Source organism: Trachypithecus francoisi, unplaced genomic scaffold (assembly GCF_009764315.1).
Source record: "Trachypithecus francoisi isolate TF-2019V2 unplaced genomic scaffold, Tfra_2.0 Lachesis_group10, whole genome shotgun sequence".
In the NCBI taxonomy this organism is placed as follows: domain Eukaryota; kingdom Metazoa; phylum Chordata; class Mammalia; order Primates; family Cercopithecidae; genus Trachypithecus; species Trachypithecus francoisi.
In genome coordinates, this window is record NW_022681455.1 from 115,937,036 (window position 1) to 115,956,143 (window position 19,108).

The window sequence follows — 19,108 nt, forward strand, 5'->3', positions numbered from 1 at the left end:
TAAGAGATGATCACCCTCTAGAAACAGTAATAGCCACTATTCCCCACATCACATCTTGTCCACAGCTTCACTGTTGCTGCTGACAGGTATCAATGTACAAACACACCTGGAACTCATTTTTTTAAATGTGCTAGACCTTCACTTTCTTGAGACAGGAATGAAACAAAAGTATAGAAAATGTTATATTAATGAGGAAAAGCTTACAAAGGAAAAGGGGGGAAACAGTCCTTTCACTTTCTTCAAAAATAACAAAATAGCTTTCAAAGAGTCCCTCATCAGTTATGCAATTGAGGAGAGATTCTTTTTAACAACAACAACAACAAAAAATCTATCAGGAGGATAAGAAAGAGCAGTGGCAATGGCAAAGTGGCTGAGAGCCCAGGCTTTGGTCTCAAATAGATTTGGGCTGAAATCCAAGCTCGACCAATCATCAACTATGTAACTTCAACAAGTGAAAGGTGCCTCTCTGAACCTCAGTGTCCTGATCTGTGAAATGGACACAAAGTTAGTGCCTACATCTTGGAATGTTTATGTGGGTTAAGTGAAATAATATATGTAAAACATTTAGAATTGTGCCTTAAATGTGGTGAAGCAGTCAATAAATAGGAGTTATTTATTCTTTCAAAAAAGGTAAAGAATATTTAACCTGCAATCTGAGAAGACAGTATGTTTGGTATTTAATCCAGAGAGCAAATTGTTTCCAAAACGAAATTAACATGGTCATCAAAGGGAAACATATTACCCTAGAGTGGGAAAAACAGTTGCCTACAGGAACTATGCAGGTAATATAAATGAGTAAAGCCACTGAGTAGGGACCACAAAAGGGCAAATCCCATCTACTCTGTGCCAACCCAGTGTTACCACAGGTGAAGAGGGAAGGTAGTGGCAGAAGTTTTCAATTCTCAAGAAAAGCCAGTAATCCAGATTTTTATGTCAACTTTCTAGAGTTTAAAATATTGGCCAAATGAGGAGACTGGGAGAGATCACACCGTTAGCTGCTCAAACAGGAAGACTCTGCTCAAAAACCAAAGATTGCTGGTGACTGATTACATATACTGAATTTTGGCAAACCACAATGGTCAGCATTACTGTCTTCTCAGTCCTTAGTCTGGGTCTTGTATCTTCAGGATGGTACTGTGAGGGATTCTGTGTCTTCTATCTTTGGGGAAAACATCGCTACACTGACATCACCTATGATGTTGTTTGAGACTCAACATGAAGGCCTTCTTTTTTTTCACTCCATAGATCAAGAAGGCTAAAACTACATGGGAAAACGATATCTTTCCCTCTTAAGTTATATTGCTTTAGGTCACTCTCAATCTATAAAGAGGCAGCTAAACAGCAGGCCCTTAATTAAACAAGTCAATGCCTAAGGGTAGGATTACAAATTTTAATGACACTGATGGTGGCCCGCTGGTGGAATAAAGTAAATAGTAAATGTTGGCTTGAAAATAGATAGCAAATGTGGGGTTGAAGCCTGGCCAGTCAGATACCTGCAAATGTTGACAAAACTAGATGCAAGTAGCTAACAGTACTGGTAGTAAGGACTGGGGACTGAGGGAAGAGGCGGATCAAGAGCATGGAATGACAAGACCATGAGAATTTAGACACACTAAGTTTTGTGCTTTACTACCAAATGTAGGAGAGTAATTTTTGTAGTCTGATTCCTGCCTCTAATTAAAATTGGGCTTATTCCATTCCCAAAACATAAACTTTGGCTTTTTATAGCCTAAGCAGTGTGCTATTTTAAACACATGGAGGAAATGCATTTTCAGTTACAAACATTTGCTCCTCTAAATCTGTTCTTATTTCTGAATCTGTGCTTATGTTAGCAAAAGATGTGGGACAGGATGTTTTACTATCCTGCTCTGGTTTTCCTGTATTGCTTAAATCTGTTTAGAGGAAAATAAACAAATAAAGTGTTTCTTTAGGACAATTTCTATAAACTGAAGCAGCTCCCAAAATGAAAAAAACTCTGTGGGAAAAAAATTTGACTGCATTAAGATAATTTTCTTTTAATATACTAGATTATTCCTGTAGATCCTTCCCTTGAAAAGACTTTCTATACCCTGCATGTGGAGTGTGTTGACAGATACTAATATTTACACTGATAAAATGTGCCCACTCAGTTACCCCAGATGAGCTGAATTCCTCTTGGCCCCGTCTCTTCCCAAGCACAATTGTAATTGTAAAGCTTTCTGAGATGCATTTCATAAAAATGAGCATACCAACCTTGAAGGTCATTCTGGATTTACTCGGAAATCCAAGGTTCACAGTATCATAATTAAACATGTACATTTTCATGTACAACTCTGAGGACTTTTACTCAGGCACTTGGCAGATATACCTTTGTAATGTGTTATGTTCCATCAGCGCTTTCAAAGAAACTGATTTTGGTCAAATTTCACTTTACCCTGTTTATAAGGGAGTCAGCATTCTTTACTGAAAAATATTTCACTTGTATAGCTCCTGAGATAGCTCCTGGTTGGCCCCTAGATTCCCTCTATACCCTTCCCCACATGGCTCTCTGCTCTAGGAGCTGTTCTGTAAGGACAGCCTGATGAAGACTCTCCTTAAACCAAACTTTAGTCAGACTCAACTAAGCCCTCTTCTCAACTAAGGCTTGAAATTGGCCCCTGCCCTTGCTGGGCCTGCAGAGCCCAGTTTTAGAAAGAATTCTGTGCTGTCAGTTTAGAAAGAATCCCTTACCCTCGATATCTGATCACACTAGCGTGCCTTAAGCAAGAATACCCCTATCCTTGATGTCTCCTCTTAGTAATTTTCCATCCACTGACCACCTGCCTCCGGATTCTGCTAAAAATCCCCAGCTATTTTTGCTGTATTCAGAGTTGAGCCCTCTCTCTCTCCCCTAGAGATAGTCTTGACACCCATTGCAATAGTTTTGGATAAAGTGTTCTCACAGTTTCAACAAGTGTCGGAATATTCTTTAATAAGTCTCAGAGGGCAATGGAGCTCCCTAAGAGGCTGCAGAGAGAGAAGAAACAGATCTGGGTATTTATTCCCTTGGCTTCCCTCTGGGGGAAGTCCATTACTTAACAGAAGGTCTCAGCTCCTGTTAGGAGGTCCATTCCACCTAACTCTGTCTTCCCCTGCCATTAACTGCTCCCATTCTTGCCCTTTCAGGCCTAGGAGTAGTAATAGAGTCTCATTATTACCAGCACCAGGGAGGCCACACCAATATTTGTATCCCCGTGGTTTTCCACCACTTTGTGAGTTATTAAACTCACCTCAAAGTATGGTATTTGAGAATGCCATCTGTTTCCTGCTGGATCTCCCTAATACAGATATCATTTCAGCAGATTTCTTATTCTAAAAAGGCGATTAGCTCTAAGAAAGGCAGGCACGGATATGACAAGCAGTGAGATTTCTACATGAGTGACTTAAATAAGCCGATTTTAAGCTGCCATTTCTCCATTCTCTAATTATTTTTATAATTATAGTAGCAGAGTATTTTCTGAAACATATAGTTTCCAAGTGGAATCTCTAAGCATCAACAGGGATTATTTTAAGAAGAAATATCCAAGGAAACTAGAAGTAAAAACTGTGTTAGCTGAAACTAACCAGAAACCTAAGAAGAGCTTCTTTGCCTTTATTTCCATCTGGTGGTTATACCCAGAGGTAACGTTCATAGTAATACTTTTAATAAGTGCAAGAAACACTGTAATAATACCATATACAAACCTGGCAACTGTTAATCACCTGCTGAAGGCTAATTCCATACGTAATCTAGAGCAGTATTTGTCAAATTCAGGTTGTAGTTGATTGTGAAATGAATTCAGCAGGTCATAACAGTTTTTTAAATGACATCTCTGGCCAGGCACGGTGGCTCCAGCCTGTAATCCCAGCACTCTGGGAGGCCAAGACGGGTGGATCACGAAGTCAGCAGATCGAGACCATCCTGGCTAACACGGTGAACCCCGTCTCTACTAAAAAATACAAAAAACTAGCCGGGTGAGGTGGTGGGCGCCTGTAGTCCCAGCTACTTGGGAGGCTGAGGCAGGAGAATGGCGTAAACCCGGGAGGCGGAGCTTGCAGTGAGCTGAGATCCGGCCACTGCACTCCAGCCTGGGCGACAGAGTGAGACTCCGTCTCAAAAAAAAAAAATGACATCTCTATACACAATAATGTAAAACAGAAAATCACAGCATATTATACACAGTAAGCATAAATATTTCACCAAATTTTTATCTCACCTTTTTACATACCTATTTTTATAGGTGTACAAGTGCATAATGTAAAATGTATTCCTTATGATGGGTGGCAGTCAAGAAAGTTTGAAAGCTACTGGTCTGGGCGGCCAGTCGTGGTAGCTCACACCTGTAATGCCAGCACTTTGGGAGGCCGAGGCAGGTGGCCGAGGTCAGGAGTTCAAGATCAGCCTGCCAACATGGTGAAACCTCGTCTCTACTAAAATTACAAAAAGTAGCCAGGCATGGTGGCGGGCGCCTGCAATCCCAGCTACTCGGGAGGCTGAGGCAGGGAACTGCTTGAACCCGGGAGGTGAAGGTTGCAGTGAGCCGAGATCGTGCCACTGCATTCCAGCTTGGACGACAGAGCAAGACTCTACCTCGAAAAAAAAGTAAATAAATAAAGGTACTGGTCTGAAGAGAACCCCCTTCAAACAATACAATAAATATAAAGCTAAAAACCTGTTTCAGCCTATAGCTTCAAATTTTAAAAATCCAAATCTTCATTAAAAATACAGCTTGCTGGGGCACGGTGGCTCAGGACTGTAATGCCAGCACTTTGGGAGGTCGAGGGGGGGTGGATCACGAAGTCAGGGGTTCGAGACCAGCCTGGTCAACATGGTGAAACCCCATCTCTACTAAAAATACAAAAAATTAGCCAGGCGTGGTGGCGCGCGCCTGTAATCCCAGCTACTCGGGAGGCTGAGGCAGGAGAATCACCTGAACCCGGGAGGCAGAGGTTGCAGTGAGCCAAGATCGCACCATTGTACTCCAGTCCAGGCGACGGTGCGACATTCCAATTCAAAAAAAACAAAAAATAAATACAGCTTGTTGCCAAACATAAGCATATCAATAACTGAAATAAAAGTTCTATAAAAGCCGGGCGCAGTGGCTCAAGCCTGTAATCCCAGCACTTTGGGAGGCCGAGACGGGCGGATCACAAGGTCAGGAGATCGAGACCATCCTGGCTAACCTGGTGAAACCCTGTCTCTACTAAAAAATACAAAAAACTAGCCGGGCGAGGTGGCGGGCGCCTGTAGTCCCAGCTACTCGGGAGGCTGAGGCAGGAGAATGGCGTGAACCCAAAAGGCAGAGCTTGCAGTGAGCTGAGATCCGGCCACTGCACTCCAGTTTGGGCGACAGAGCGAGACTCCGTCTCAAACAAAAAAAAAAAGGAAGTTCTATAAAACAGTATTTATTTATTTTTTTATTTTCTTTTGAGATAAGGTCTCCCTCTGTCGCCCACACGGGAGTGCAGTGGTGCAGTCTCAGCTCACTTCAACCTCTGCCTCCTGGGTTCAAGCGATTCTGCTGCCTTGGCCTCCCAGGTAGCTGGGATTATGGGCAAGTGCCACCAATGCCCAGCTAATTTTTGTATTTTGAGTAGGCATGGGGTTTCACCATGTTGGCCAGGCTAGAAAACAGTATTTACTCTTACTACATGTGATGTGCTCTGATATTTTCTCTTAATTGATGATTCCAAACCACAGCGTACAAAGTACTTGCCTAGAGTATTAACAGGGCAGGTCTGTAGAATTCTGTTCTACAGCTGCCTTCATCTGATTTTATGTCATTTCTATTGTGGTAGCAAGCAATCAAACCCTCTTCCTCCTTAGGTTTCTGTGTAACTACTACATGACTTCTGCTCAGTGGGAGAGAAATATCTTGAGTATGAAGCACATAAAGATGTAACAGTTGAGGAACTAGCCCCATCCACATGTCCTGGCATTCAGTGCCATGGTAAATGCTGAGAGCAGCATCTTACTGCGAGCACCTGCAGCTCCCAGCCTGAGGACACAGGGCAAGGAATGTGTGGAAGCAGCTCTGAGCCAATGTCCGATGGGCAGTGGAGGTTAAACATCCCACCCTCCTCAGCCCTCACTGTGTTCTTCCCAATCTCTAAGTTTCCCAGCAGGAATGAGTGCCAGCCACCACCAACAGTCATCTGCTTGATAACTCAACATTTACTGGCTTCTTTCCTCTCTTGTACCTCTCTACTGGGGCTTCCTGGAATCACCTCTCATATAAACGGCATGCACTTAAACCTTTATCTCAGGGTCTATTTCTGGGTATATGCAAACTAAGAGAGTACACTAGTATTACTCTGTTGTTTAGAGCCAGGGCTGCAAAGATGGGGAAGGCCCGCCCTAAAAAAGCTCACGCTCCAATAGGAAAATCAACGCTCTTTTTAAAAATGTGGGGCCGGGCGCAGTGGCTCACGCCTGTAATCCCAGCACTTTGGGAGGCCAAGGCAGGCAGATCACGAGGTCAGGAGATCAAGACCATCCTGGCTAACATGGTGAAACCTAATCTCTAGTGAAAATAAGCCGGGTGTGGGGACCCGCCACCACACTCGGGAGGCTGAGGCAGAAGAATGGCATGAACCCAGGAGGCAAAGCTTGCAGTAAGCCAAGATTGCGCCACTGCACTCCAGCCTGGGCAACAGAGCAAGACTCCACCTCAAAAAAAAAAAAAAAAACGTGAAACAAAACTTTATTGCTCATAGCAATGACAGGTATGCTCAAGGAGGGAAGGAAGAGGGGACAATATCTGACTGAAGGGCCACAGAAGTCAGTGTAAGAGACTATGCAGAACTCTCTACAGGAGTCAGATAGGTAGTCAGGGCTATCCATAGTATGGGTCTATGTTCACTTCCCTGTGGTAAGTCTTAAGTCTCTCTGATTTAGTGTAATACTTTACTTCTCACATTTAGGTTAAGAAAAAAATTTTTACTTCTTCCAAAAAGAAATAATTCTAGCCTTCAGCTAAAAATAACTCAAGTAATATGAAAAATATGAAAGGAGAAAAACTATTAAGTTCCTGACAATGTGTTAAGAAAATTATTTGTGAATCATCTTTGATCTTTTTATGTTCCTCTGAAATCACAGAGGATGGGAGTGAGTGTTCAACCCAATTCTTCATGAAAAGTTCTGAAGGCGGCTGATATTTTCATTTGAAAAGTATTATTTTTAAATGTAAAATTTACATGTTCAGCTTTGTGTTCAATCCTATAAACCAGGACTTCTTTAAGGCTGGCAACAAATAAGAAAGCTACAGCTAATTTTCTTCCTTCTTCTTCTTTTTTTTTTTTTTTTTTAAGAGACACGATCTCTCTCTGTCACCCAGGCTGGAGTGCAGTGGCACAATCACAGCTCACTGCAGTCTCAACCTTCTGGGCTCAAGTGATCTTCCTGCTTCAGCCTCCACAGTAGCTGGGACACAAGTGCAAGCCACCACGCCCAGCTAATTTTTTTTCTAAGAGACAGGGTCTTAATGTATTGCCCAGGCTAGTCACAAACTCCTGGGCTCAAGCAATCCTCCTGAGAAAGTTATGGCTAATTTTCCTTTGCATCTTCCATTCTGGTAAACACTGCAGCAAAGGCAGAGCAGCATCATAATTCTCTCTCTCTCAGGCAAGGAGTCTGATCTGCAGCGAAAGCAGGTATTTGCACTGAAAGCTTCTCTAATGTGCCAAGTACATCAGGGACTGAGACTCAAATACTCACCCTGACCCAGCAGGGAGTGACGGCACAGCTGAAGGGACATTAGCCGGTGGTTTTTCTTTCTCATTCTGCTTGAAGAAGGATTTGGCCTCTTTAGATGTAGCATCCACTTCCTTAGTCACCCTGTGCCAAGGAAAAAAGACATCAAGCTTACAAGAAGAATAAATACAAAAAAACAAGCTAGAAAAGGGAATAAAGACAATTAGAAAAAGATCCACTGGGCTTTCAATAAATTCTGGATGCTCAGCATTATGATAAAAGTTTACTACAATAACTTTCGATAAAGACATTTTCCCGGCTGGGTGCGGTGGCTCATGCCTGTTATCCTAGTACTTTGCAAGGGCAAGGCAGGCGGATCACGCGGTCAAGAGATCGAGACCATCCTGGCCAACATGGTGAAACCCCGTCTCTATTAAAAATATAAAAATTAGCCGGTCGTGGTGGTGGGAGCCTGTAGTCCCAGTTACTCAGGAGGCTGAGGCAGGAGAATCGCTTGAACCCAGGAGGCGGAGGTTGCAGTGAGCCGAGATCACGCCATTGCACTACAGCCTGGGCGACAGAGCAAGGCGCCATCTCAAAAAAAAAAAAAAAAAAAAAAAAAGACACTTTCCCTCACTAAAATTAACAAATGAAACAAGAATGTGTATAAATTGTATCTCCCTAAAACAACCCAAAGATGAAACAAAATCCCTTAAAACTGCCTAAATTAGCAATAATTTGGGAATGGACGAAAGCAACATGACTGAGAATTTTGTCTAATTTCAAATCTGAAACAATTATCTTCACTAAAACTGAGTCCTAAAGGATCAAATAAAGGTATTTATGGTACCTGAGAATTCAGATAGAGAAGGAGAAATGTTTAATCTTTGCCTAGGCTTTCCAGTTAACAAAAACACCTGAGGAATGTTGTTTAAATGCAGTCTATCTCCCCTCCATGACTTCTCAGCATGAAATACTGCAGCAGTCAATACTAAATCTTGGTGGGCGTGGTGGTGGGAGCCTGTAGTCCCAGTTACTAGGGAGGCTGAGGCAGGAGAATTGCTTGAACCCAGGAGGCGGAGGTTGCAGTGAGCCGAGATCACGCCATTGCACTCCAGCCTGGGCAACAGAGCGAGACTCTGTCTCAAAAAAAAAAAAATACTAAATCCCCATGCTGGGTTACGGATGTGAAGGCTGAAAAACACCCTCACACTGCACCCCACATGCAGATTAGCACTCAGACTTAAAGGCCCAATGAAAGCTGAGATGGGGAGATGGAATATGGGTGATAGAACTGGGAAATAATGCCTAGGCTGGCACTATTTCAAGGAGAAAAACAAGAGTTTAAAAAAAAAAAAAAAAAAAGAGGCCACCAGGCGCGGTGGCTCATGCCTGTAATCCCAGCACTTTGGGAGGCCAAGGCAGGCGGAACATGAGGTCAGGAATTCGAGACTAGCCTGGCCAACATGGTGAAACCCTGTCTTTACTAAAAATACAAAAAATTAACCAGGCGTGGTGGCAGGCGCCTGTAATCCCAGCTACTCGGGAGGCTGAGGCAGGAGAATTGCTTGAATCCAGGAGGTGGAAGTTGCAGTGAGCTGAGACCACGCCACTACACTTCAGCCTGGGCAACAGAGCGAGACTGTGTCTCAAAAATAAATAAATAAATAGAGAAGACTCTGCAGAAGGCTCCTGTTTCATACCCAAAACAACCCAAAGATGAAACAAAATCCCTTAAAACTGGCTAAAGTAGCAATAATTTGAGAATGGACGAAAGCAACATGACTGAGAATTTTGTCTAATTTCAAATCTGAAACAATTATCTTCACTAAAACTGAGTCCTAACGGCTCAAATAAAGGTATTTATGGTACCTGAGAATTCAGATAAAGAGAGAAGGAGAAATGTTTAATCCCTGCCTAGGCTTTCCAGGTTAACAAAAACACCTGAGGAATTTTGTTTAAATGCAATCTATTATGGCCGGCAGCGGTGGCCTCTTTTGTAGCCCTCTGATAAGTTTTTTCTTGTTTTTTTTTGTTTGTTTGTTTTTGTTTGAGATGGAGTCTTGTTCTGTCTCCTAGGCTGGAATGCAGTGGCGCGATCTCGGCTCACTGCAACCTCCACCTCTTGGGTTCACGCCATTCTTCTGCCTAAGCCTCCCGAGTAGCTGGGATTACATGTGCCCGCCACCACACCCGGCAAATTATTTTGTATTTTTCGTAGAGACGGGGTTTCACCATGTTAGCCAGGATGGTCTTGATCTTCTGACCTCGTGATCCACCCGCCTAGGCCTCCCAAAGTGCTGAGATTACAGGCGTGAGGCAACGTGCCCGGCGTTTCTTTGTTTTAAAACCAGGTCAGGTACAGTGGCTCATGCCTGTAATACCAGAACTTTGGGAGGCCGAAGTGGGCAGATCATTTGAGGTCAGGAGTTCAAGACCAGCCTGGTCAACATGATGAAATCCCATCTCTACTAAAAATACAAAAATTAACTGGGTGTGGTGGTGCGTGCCTGTAATCCCAGCTACTTTGGAGGCTGAATCATTTGAACCTGGGAGGTAGAGGTTGCAGTGAGCTGAGACAGCATCACTGCACTCCAGCCTGGACAACACAGCAACACTTCCTCTCAAAAAGAAAAAAACGGGCCGGGCGCAGTGGCTCACGCCTGTAATCTCAGCACTTTGGGAGGTCAAGGCGGGCAGATCATGAGGTCAGGAGTTCAAGACCAGCCTGGCCAACATGGTGAAAACCTGTCTTTACTAAAAAAAAAGTACAAAAAATTAGCCGGGCATAGTGGCAGGCACCTGTAATCCCAGCTACTCGGGAGGCTGAGGCAGGAGAACCGCATGAACCCAGGAGGCAGAGGTTGCAGTGAGCCAAGATCCCGCCACCACACTCCAGCCCAGGCGACAGGGCAACACTACATCTCAAATAAATAAATAAATAAATAAAAATAAAAGGACAAAGCCAAAACAAAACAAAACAAATATTTCCCTACTCCACTGATGCTGAGCTTGGATACATGACTTGCTTCAAAGGCCAATGAAGTATTAGCTGATCTGAGAGGAAGAGAAGTTTAAACACGTTTGTGCTGTTTCTCCTGCCCCTTGAATTCGTCCCTTGAGTCATAAGGAGAATACACCTCAACGGGCTGCTGGTCCAAAATGGCAGAAAGACATGCTGCAGACCTGAATCCAACAAACAAGCAACTTGGAGCTGAGCTGAGCTGAGTCTAAATTACTCAATCTCAGATACTCAGAGGAACACAGGCAACAAGTAAACGCTTATCATTGTATATCACTGAGTTTTGGAATGGTATGCTACGCAGCACTAGTGTAGCAAGAGCTGACTGATACATTTACATTTTGTGAGTAAGAAAACTGAAATATAAGGTTATGTGACTTATTCAAGGCTATCCTGAGATTAAGCAGCAATGCTATAGAGAACCCTATAGCAGATAGAATATTCCAAAGATGGTTGCCACAAATTTCCCATCCCCATATGCTCTTCTAGAAACCTGATACTACCCCAGTTAGAGGGGGAGTCTGTGTCATCACCCCTTGACAGTGAATGGGCCTTCGTGGCTGTCTCAACTCAAAGAGTTCTGTGGAAGTGGCACGACATGACTTCTGAGGCTAGCGAATAAAAGATGATAGTTTCCACCCGGCACGCTCTGTCTGTCTGTCCCTGTCTCCGTCTTTCTCAAGAATGTCCCTTTGAAACTCCAAGCCAGGCGCGGTGGCTCACGCCTGTAATCCCAGCACTTTGGGAGGCCGAGGCGGGCGGATCACAAGGTCAGGAGATCGAGACCACGGTGAAACCCCGTCTCTACTAAAAATACAAAAAATTAGCCGGGCGCAGTGGCGGACGCCTCTAGTCCCAGCTACTCAGGAGGCTGAGGCAGGAGAATGGCGTGAACCCAGGAGGCGGAGCTTGCAGTGAGCCGAGATCGCGCCACTGCACTCCAGCCTGGGCGACAGAGCGAGACTCCGTCTCAAAAAAAAAAAAAAAAAAAGAAACTCCAAGCTACCACAAAACAAATCTGGTTACTCTGCAGCCACTATGTTGGAGAGATCATATAGGAAGATCACACAGAGGCAGACGTCTGAGAAGCCTGTACCAACCCCCAGGTGTTTGAGCCTTCCTAGCTCTGGCATCAGACATGGGAGTAAGGAAACCTGTGAAGTGGTTCCACACTTAGCCACTATCTGATTACAACTGTACAAGAGACCCTGAGTAAGAACAGCCTAGCTGAGCCCAGCTACCCCTGGAATCAAGAGAAATTAAAATAAAACAATTATTTTTTAAAGTCACTAAATTTTGAGGTGCTTTCTTACAGTTTTAAAAATTACAAAATAAACCCACATCCAAATCTCAGGCTTAATGCAGGGTTCCAGAGTACTAAACTAGAAAGGGTACCTTTAAATTTCCTTGCTCTGGGTAGAATCTGGGGCAGATCAGCTAGTGAAGAACAAGCAGAAGCTGCCACTTACATATAGTAATCTGAACACATGCTTTATTCCAATCCTGCCAAAACCCTACTAAATAGTGGTAAGTTTAAAAAGATGAAACTACACAAGGATAATGAGAAGAAGTGTAATAGAAAAGGGATGCCAACAGAATTATCTTCTTTTTTTATGTTTTAAAGACAGGGTCTCACCATGTTGCCTGGGCTGGATTCAAACTCCTGGGCTCAAGTGGTCCTCTTGCCTTGGCCTCCCAGTGCTGGGATTACAGGCGTGAGCCACTGTGCCCAGCCCAAATTTTCTGACAGTAGAAAGCAGCCAGGTGCAGTAGCCCGGGCCTGTAATTCCAGCACTTTGGGAGGCCAAGGGCAGGAGGATTACCTGAGCCCTGGGCAACACAGCAAGACCCTGTCTCTACAAAAATTTTTTAAAAATCGGCTGTGCACGGTGGCTCACGCCTGTAATCCCAGCACTTTGGGAAGCTGAGGCGGGTGGATCACCTGAGGTCAGGAGTTCGAGATCAGCCTAATCAACATGGAGAAACCCCGTCTCTACTAAAAATACAAAATTATCCACGCCACCGTGGTGGCACATGCCTGTAATCCCAGCCGCTTGGGAGGCCGAGGCAGGAGAATTGCTTGAACCCAGGAGGCAGAGGTTGCAGTGAGCCGAGATTGTGCCACTGCACTCCAGCCTCGGCAACAAGGGCAAAACTCCATCTGAAAAAAAAAAAAAAAAAAAAGCCAGGCATCATGGTGTGCACCTGTAGTCCCAGCTGTTTGGGAGGCTGAGGCAAGAGGATCGCTTGAAGCCAGGAGTTCAAGGTTATAGTTGGCTATTATTGTGGTACTATATATAGCCTGGGCAACAGAGTGAGACCCTGTCTCAAAAAAAAAAAAAAAAAAAAAAAGAAAAGAAAGTAGAAAGCAAGTAGACAAGTAAAAACTGGCTTTGGTTTTTGCTTTCTCTGATCTCCTAGGTCTATAGGTATGTGGAATGGCCAAAAACAGGCAAGCCAATGTGTACTGCAGTACCCTAGAAAGGCTCATTAAATTGAGATACCAGGAACCTTTTGAGGCAGAGGAAAGGAATAGGGCTAAAACCAGTTGGAATTCTCCATCAGGAGCAACTAGGTCCCAGATCTCCTTCAGCAGCACCTCATACCACAGGCTACTGCTCTACCCCATCCCCAATTCAGCAGAACCCATTACTCTGGAGAAATGAAAACCACAGAAGTTCCAGACTCAAAAGGCATGGCTGAAGTCCATTCTGAAAACAGAGGAATTACATGAAAATCTATGTATTCATTCTTCCTTTGCCAGAGCAACCCTGAAGCCTAGGTGTTCTATACAACTGAGTTACAAGATAGAATGCTACCCAACTCACATTGGACTTGACACCAGTAAGAAATAATGTACTGTATTATGCTACTGAGTTGCTGAGTTTGTTACCTCAGCCTAGCCTGCCCTGGCCTGTCATATCAAATCTACTAATATGAATTTCACAAAAACAGAAAATAGGGGGAAGTTAAAAACAATAAAAGAAAACGTCCTAGGCCGGGCGCGGTGGCTCAAGCCTGTAATCCCAGCACTTTGGGAGGCCGAGACGGGCGGATCACGAGGTCAGGAGATCGAGACCATCCTGGCTAATACGGTGAAACCCTGTCTCTACTTAAAAAATACCAAAAACTAGCCGGGCGACGAGGCGGGCGCCTGTAGTCCCAGCTACTCGGGAGGCTGAGGCAGGAGAATGGCGTAAACCGGGAGGCGGAGCTTGCAGTGAGCTGAGATCCGGCCACTGCACTCCAGCCTGGGTGGCAGAGCAAGACTCCGTCTCAAAAAAAAAAAAAAAAAAAAAAAAAAAAAAAAAAAAAAAAAGAAAACGTCCTATGGCCGGGCGCGGTGGCTCACGCCTGTAATCCCAGCACTTTGGGAGGCCGAGGCAGGTGGATCACAAGGTCAGGAGATTGAGACCATCCTGGCTAACACGGTGAAACCCCGTCTCTACTAAAAGTACAAAAAAATGACCCGGGCGTGGTGGCGGGCACCTGTAGTCCCAGCTACTCGGGAGGCTGAGGCAGGAGAATGGTGTGAACCTGGGAGGCGGAGCTTGCAGTGAGCCAAGATCGCGCCACTGCACTCTAGCCTGGGCGACAGAGCGAGACTCCGTCTCAAAAAAAAAAAAAAAAAAGAAAACGTCCTAGAAGTGAAGGATGAGCTTCTATAAAAAGAGCCATAGAACACTGGATGCAGCCAATTTAAAAGCATCCGGCTGGACGCGGTGGCTCACACCTGTAATCCCAGCACTTTGGGAGGCTGAGGTGGGCGGATCATGAGGTCAGGAGTTCCAGACCAGCCTGGCAACATGGTGAAACCCTGTCTCTATTAAAATACACAAAAATTGGCTGGGCATGGTGGCTCACGCCTGTAATCTCAGCACTTTGAGAGACCGAGGCAGGTGGATCACGAGGTCAGGAGATCGACACCATCCTGGCTAACACGGTGAAACACTGTCTCTACTAAAAATATAAAATATTAGCCAGGCGTGGTGGCGGGCGCCTGTAGTCCTAGCTACTGGGGAGGCTGAGGCAGGAGAATGGCGTGAACCCGGGAGGTGGAGCTTACAGTGAGCCAAGATCACGCCACTGCACTCCAGCCTGGGCAAAAGAGCAACACTCCGTCTCAAAAACAAACAAACAAACAAAAATTAGCTGAGGGTGGTGGAAGGTGCCTGTAATCCCAGGTTCTCGGGAGGCTAAGCCAGGAGATGTGTTTGAACCCGGAAGGCAGAGGTTGCAGTAAGCTGAGATCGTGCCATTGCACTCCAGTCTGGGTGTGACAGGGCGCGACTCCATCTCAAAAAAATAAAAAATAAAAAGATTCACATCAAGGCAAATCACTGAAGTTTTAGAATGTTGGTGATAGAGAAGATGAAATCAAATGACCTAAGTGATAGCTTAAGGAAAAGTAGCTTCTATGTAATTCATGTTTGCTATTATTTTTTACTACCTTTATAGAAATGACAAAACTGGTAAGAGTCACCTAAGACAATCAGGTCAACATTTTCTGAAAAGTGACCTAGCTCCAAGCACTGTTAGATGTTGAACATATAAAAAAATACCGCATGACTTTTGTTCTTAAGGAGCTCACAGTTCAGCAGAACAGTCAACCATGAAAGCAAGTCATGGTAATACATGATATATAGTAAGTGGCATAAAAGCAGCACGGAAAAAGTATAAACTGTGGGAGTATCTCTCATAATTTCTTAGTGCCAAAGTCCCATCTATATTCACTAGGAAACACTGGTATTTATTTCAGGAACTTCAGTAACTGACACCAAGTAATACTAGCAGATTACTCTTCATTGACAGTATGCCTAGAACAACTCCACTTTTAACAAGCAATAAGGGATTCAACTATCAAAATAGCTTCACAGTTATTTTATAACTGTGAACAGTTAAATTATTATAGACCACTTGTAATGCACAAGAGGGAACCCTGACAGGAAAAGGCCTATTATTAGCAATAGTTAATTCAAGTGTTCTCAGCAGAAATTCCATTTTAACTTTATTTTCACTTACTCAGAACTCCCTGAAAGTCTTTATTTGGGCAGAAACTTTCCATGACTGGCTTTTTCCAAAAGGTGAATCATTTAGGAAAGTCTGAGCTAACTGGCTCAGCTGGTTATGTGATAGGGCAGAATACAAAATACTATATTCCCCCATTCCCCTAGGTTAATAAGCTAAACATTTTTCAAGTGGGGACAAAAACAAAACGAAATGACCAAAGTCCAAAATTTAACATTAAAATACAGTTAGAAAACCCAAGACTAACTTTGTGCTAACACTACCTTACACTTAGACCTACAAATTCCTTCCCATCATCACTAGCTCTTCTCACATTTCTTAAAGATATAGTAATGCTCTTAACTTGATACAGAGACAAAAATAATTACATGAAGAAATTAAAACGTATGCTCAAATCCATACAACAAATTTGTATCTGGTTATCAATGAAAATTCAGATCTCATAAGTCCTCTCATGAGAATTCCTTATAATGCCTAAATTTAAGTGTAAATAATTTAAGTTAAAAAAAAAATGCTGTTAACATGCCCACTATTAACAGGGTTTTTGTTTTCTTTAGGGGAAGGGAGTTACAGAACTTTCACTTTTCATGTTATATATCTCTGTAACGTATGAATTTTAAAGTAATAAGCATGTATCATTTTGAAATATCATGTAATTTATATGAAAAAAGTGCTTCCATACTCATTTGTTTTTTATAGACATGGTGCTGCCCTCTCCTGGCAAATTATGAAAACAGCAGACTCCCTGAATACCCATCAAGTACATTTAAAAAAAATTACCATCCACTTGTTTTCAAACCTGAAATAGGAAATTTATGGCACAAAACTATCTTAGTATTTATTAACAAGCCCACAATATTTAATTTGACTGAAAATTTATGACTTTTTTTTGAGACAGGGTCTCACTCTGTCACCCAGGCTGGATGGAGTTCAGTGGCACAATCTTGGCACACAGCAACCTCTGCCTCCTGGTCTTAAGGGATCCTTCTACTTCAGCCTCCCAAGTAGCTGAAACTATAGACACACACCACAATGACTGGCTAATTTTTATATTTTTTGTACAAATGGAGTTTCTCCATGTTGCCCAGGCTGGTCTTCAACTACTGGACTCAAGCAATCCTCCCTCCTCAGCCTCCCAAAGTGCTGGGATTACAGGCATGTGCCACTGCGCCCAGCCTAATGACTTCTTACAGCAACAGTTATTCACCAGCTTTTTGTACACTCTGTGTGAGGGCCACTGGTGAAGTTATATATAAATCTTTCTTAGATAGTCTACATAACACATAGAAAATAATTCAAGCCAAAAAAGACTTCAAAAAAACTTTTAAACCTATATTTCTAATGGTACATTAATATACTTTCTATATTATGTTTATAGGACTTTCAAACTATTAAAAGTTTATACTGTCAGTGTTCTGTTGGTCCCCTACTGGATGGACAACTCAATAGCTTCCAGAATGATTTCAGGCAGTAAAATACATTACTAATTCATATCATCAATAATTATTTATGGGGCCAGGCATGGTGGCTCACGTCTGTAATCCCAGCACTTTGGGGGGCCAAAGTGGGCAGACCATTTGAGGTCAGGAGTTCGAGACCAGCCTGGCCAACATGATGAAACCCTGTCTCTACTAAAATTACAAAATTTAGCCAGGCGTGGTGGCAGGTGTCTGTAATCCCAGCTACTCATGAGGCTGAGGCAGGAGAATCGCTTGAACCCAGGAGGCGGAGGTTGCAGTGAGCCAAGATCACACCACTGCACTCCAGTCTGGGCAACAGAGTAAAGACCTTGTCTCAAAATAATAATTATTATTAATATTTATGGATCACGAAAACAACTAATTACCAAGGAAAAGCGTGCCTTACAATGAAGAATTCTGAAGGTACTGTCTTAAGATACTGGTGGCCTAACTTATCCCCATCAATGTTGAGTCTCTTGATGGATGAGAAGCATCATCAATGTAGTATTTTTGTCTAACATAATTAATCTGAAGCTCATCATAAACAATGCAGCAATCCAAATTGAGGGACATTATGCAACACAAATGGCCTGGACTCTTAAAAAACAAAAAACAAAAAGTTTAAAACCAATGCTGTGAAATACAGAAAAGGCACGAAAATCAGTTCTAAGTACAAGGAGTTTAAAAAGACCAAATGCAAAAACAATCACAACAACAAAAGACCACTTATGGTTTTCATCTTAGATTGGATCTTAGAGGTGGCTCCACAGTGCAACGGACAGCGCATTGGACTTCTAGATTGGATCTTGGATTGCACAAGAAATACAGCTATAAAGTACATTACTGGGATAACTGGGGAAAAACTGAATGGAATCATTTGCATACAGTGTTATTCAAGTTTTGACTGCAAAACTACCTGTTATTGGTCCAAGATGAGATGGGCACAGAAACTGTGAATATTTAGAAACTTGTACAGCAATTTGACAATGTCACAATACTCAAGACATGAGCAGTCAGCCCTTCCATTAAACAGAGTATAAATTCAGTTATGTCACATTTGCAAGGTGAGTCACATGTGATACGAATTATCAGTCACATGCAGTAGGACATTACAATGTGTGTGATATTTTAGAATTATTTTGTCAACTAAAGCCTAAAAATGTAATAAAATGTAAGCATTTATTTATTTATTTATTTATTTATTTTTTTTGAGGCGGAGTCTCGCTCTGTCGCCCGGACTGGAGTGCAGTGGCCGGATCTCAGCTCACTGCAAGCTCCGCCTCCCGGGTTTTACACCATTCTCCTGCCTCAGCCTCCCGAGTAGCTGGGACTACAGGCGCCCGCCACCTCGCCCGGCTAGTTTTTGTATTTTTAGTAGAGACGGGGTTTCACCTTGTTAGCCAGGATGGTCTCGATCTCCTGACCTCGTGATCCGCCCGTCTCGGCCTCCCAAAGTGCTGGGATTACAGGCTTGAGCCACCGCGCCCGGCCCGCATTTATTTTTATAACTTTTTACAATCATTTCAATTGTTAATCAATTGTAATTTTTAAAATTTATACAGGTGCCAGGCATGGTGGCTCATGCCTGTAATTCCAACACTTTGGGAGGCCGAGGCAGGCAGATGGCTTGAGCCCAGGAGTTTGAGACCAGCCTGGGTAAACCCAGCTATACAAAAAACACAACAGTCTGGGCATGGTGGCCCATGCCTGCAATCCTGGTGCTTTGGGAGAATGAGGCAGGCAGATCATTTGAGGTCAGGAGTTCCAGACCAGCCCGACCAACAAGGTGAAACCTCTTCTCTACTAAAAATACAAAAAAAATTTAACCAGGCATGGTGGTACATGCCTGTAGTCCAGCTACTCAGGAGGCTGAGGCAGGAGAATTGCTTGAACCCAGGAGGTAAAGTT

At 43.4% G+C, this 19,108-nt stretch overlaps 1 protein-coding gene across 4 annotated transcripts in view; it reads right to left on the reverse strand.

The window, feature by feature from the left end:
• The window catches only part of CFDP1 (craniofacial development protein 1), a 156,875-nt gene that overhangs the window by 97,605 nt on the left and 40,162 nt on the right, over window positions 1-19,108 (reverse strand). For all 4 annotated transcript variants that reach the window (XM_033219040.1, XM_033219038.1, XM_033219039.1 and 1 more), the window contains exon 5: window positions 7,715-7,834. In XM_033219040.1, the coding sequence (XP_033074931.1) occupies window positions 7,715-7,834 (120 nt within the window). The remainder of the gene's footprint in view (window positions 1-7,714; window positions 7,835-19,108) is intronic.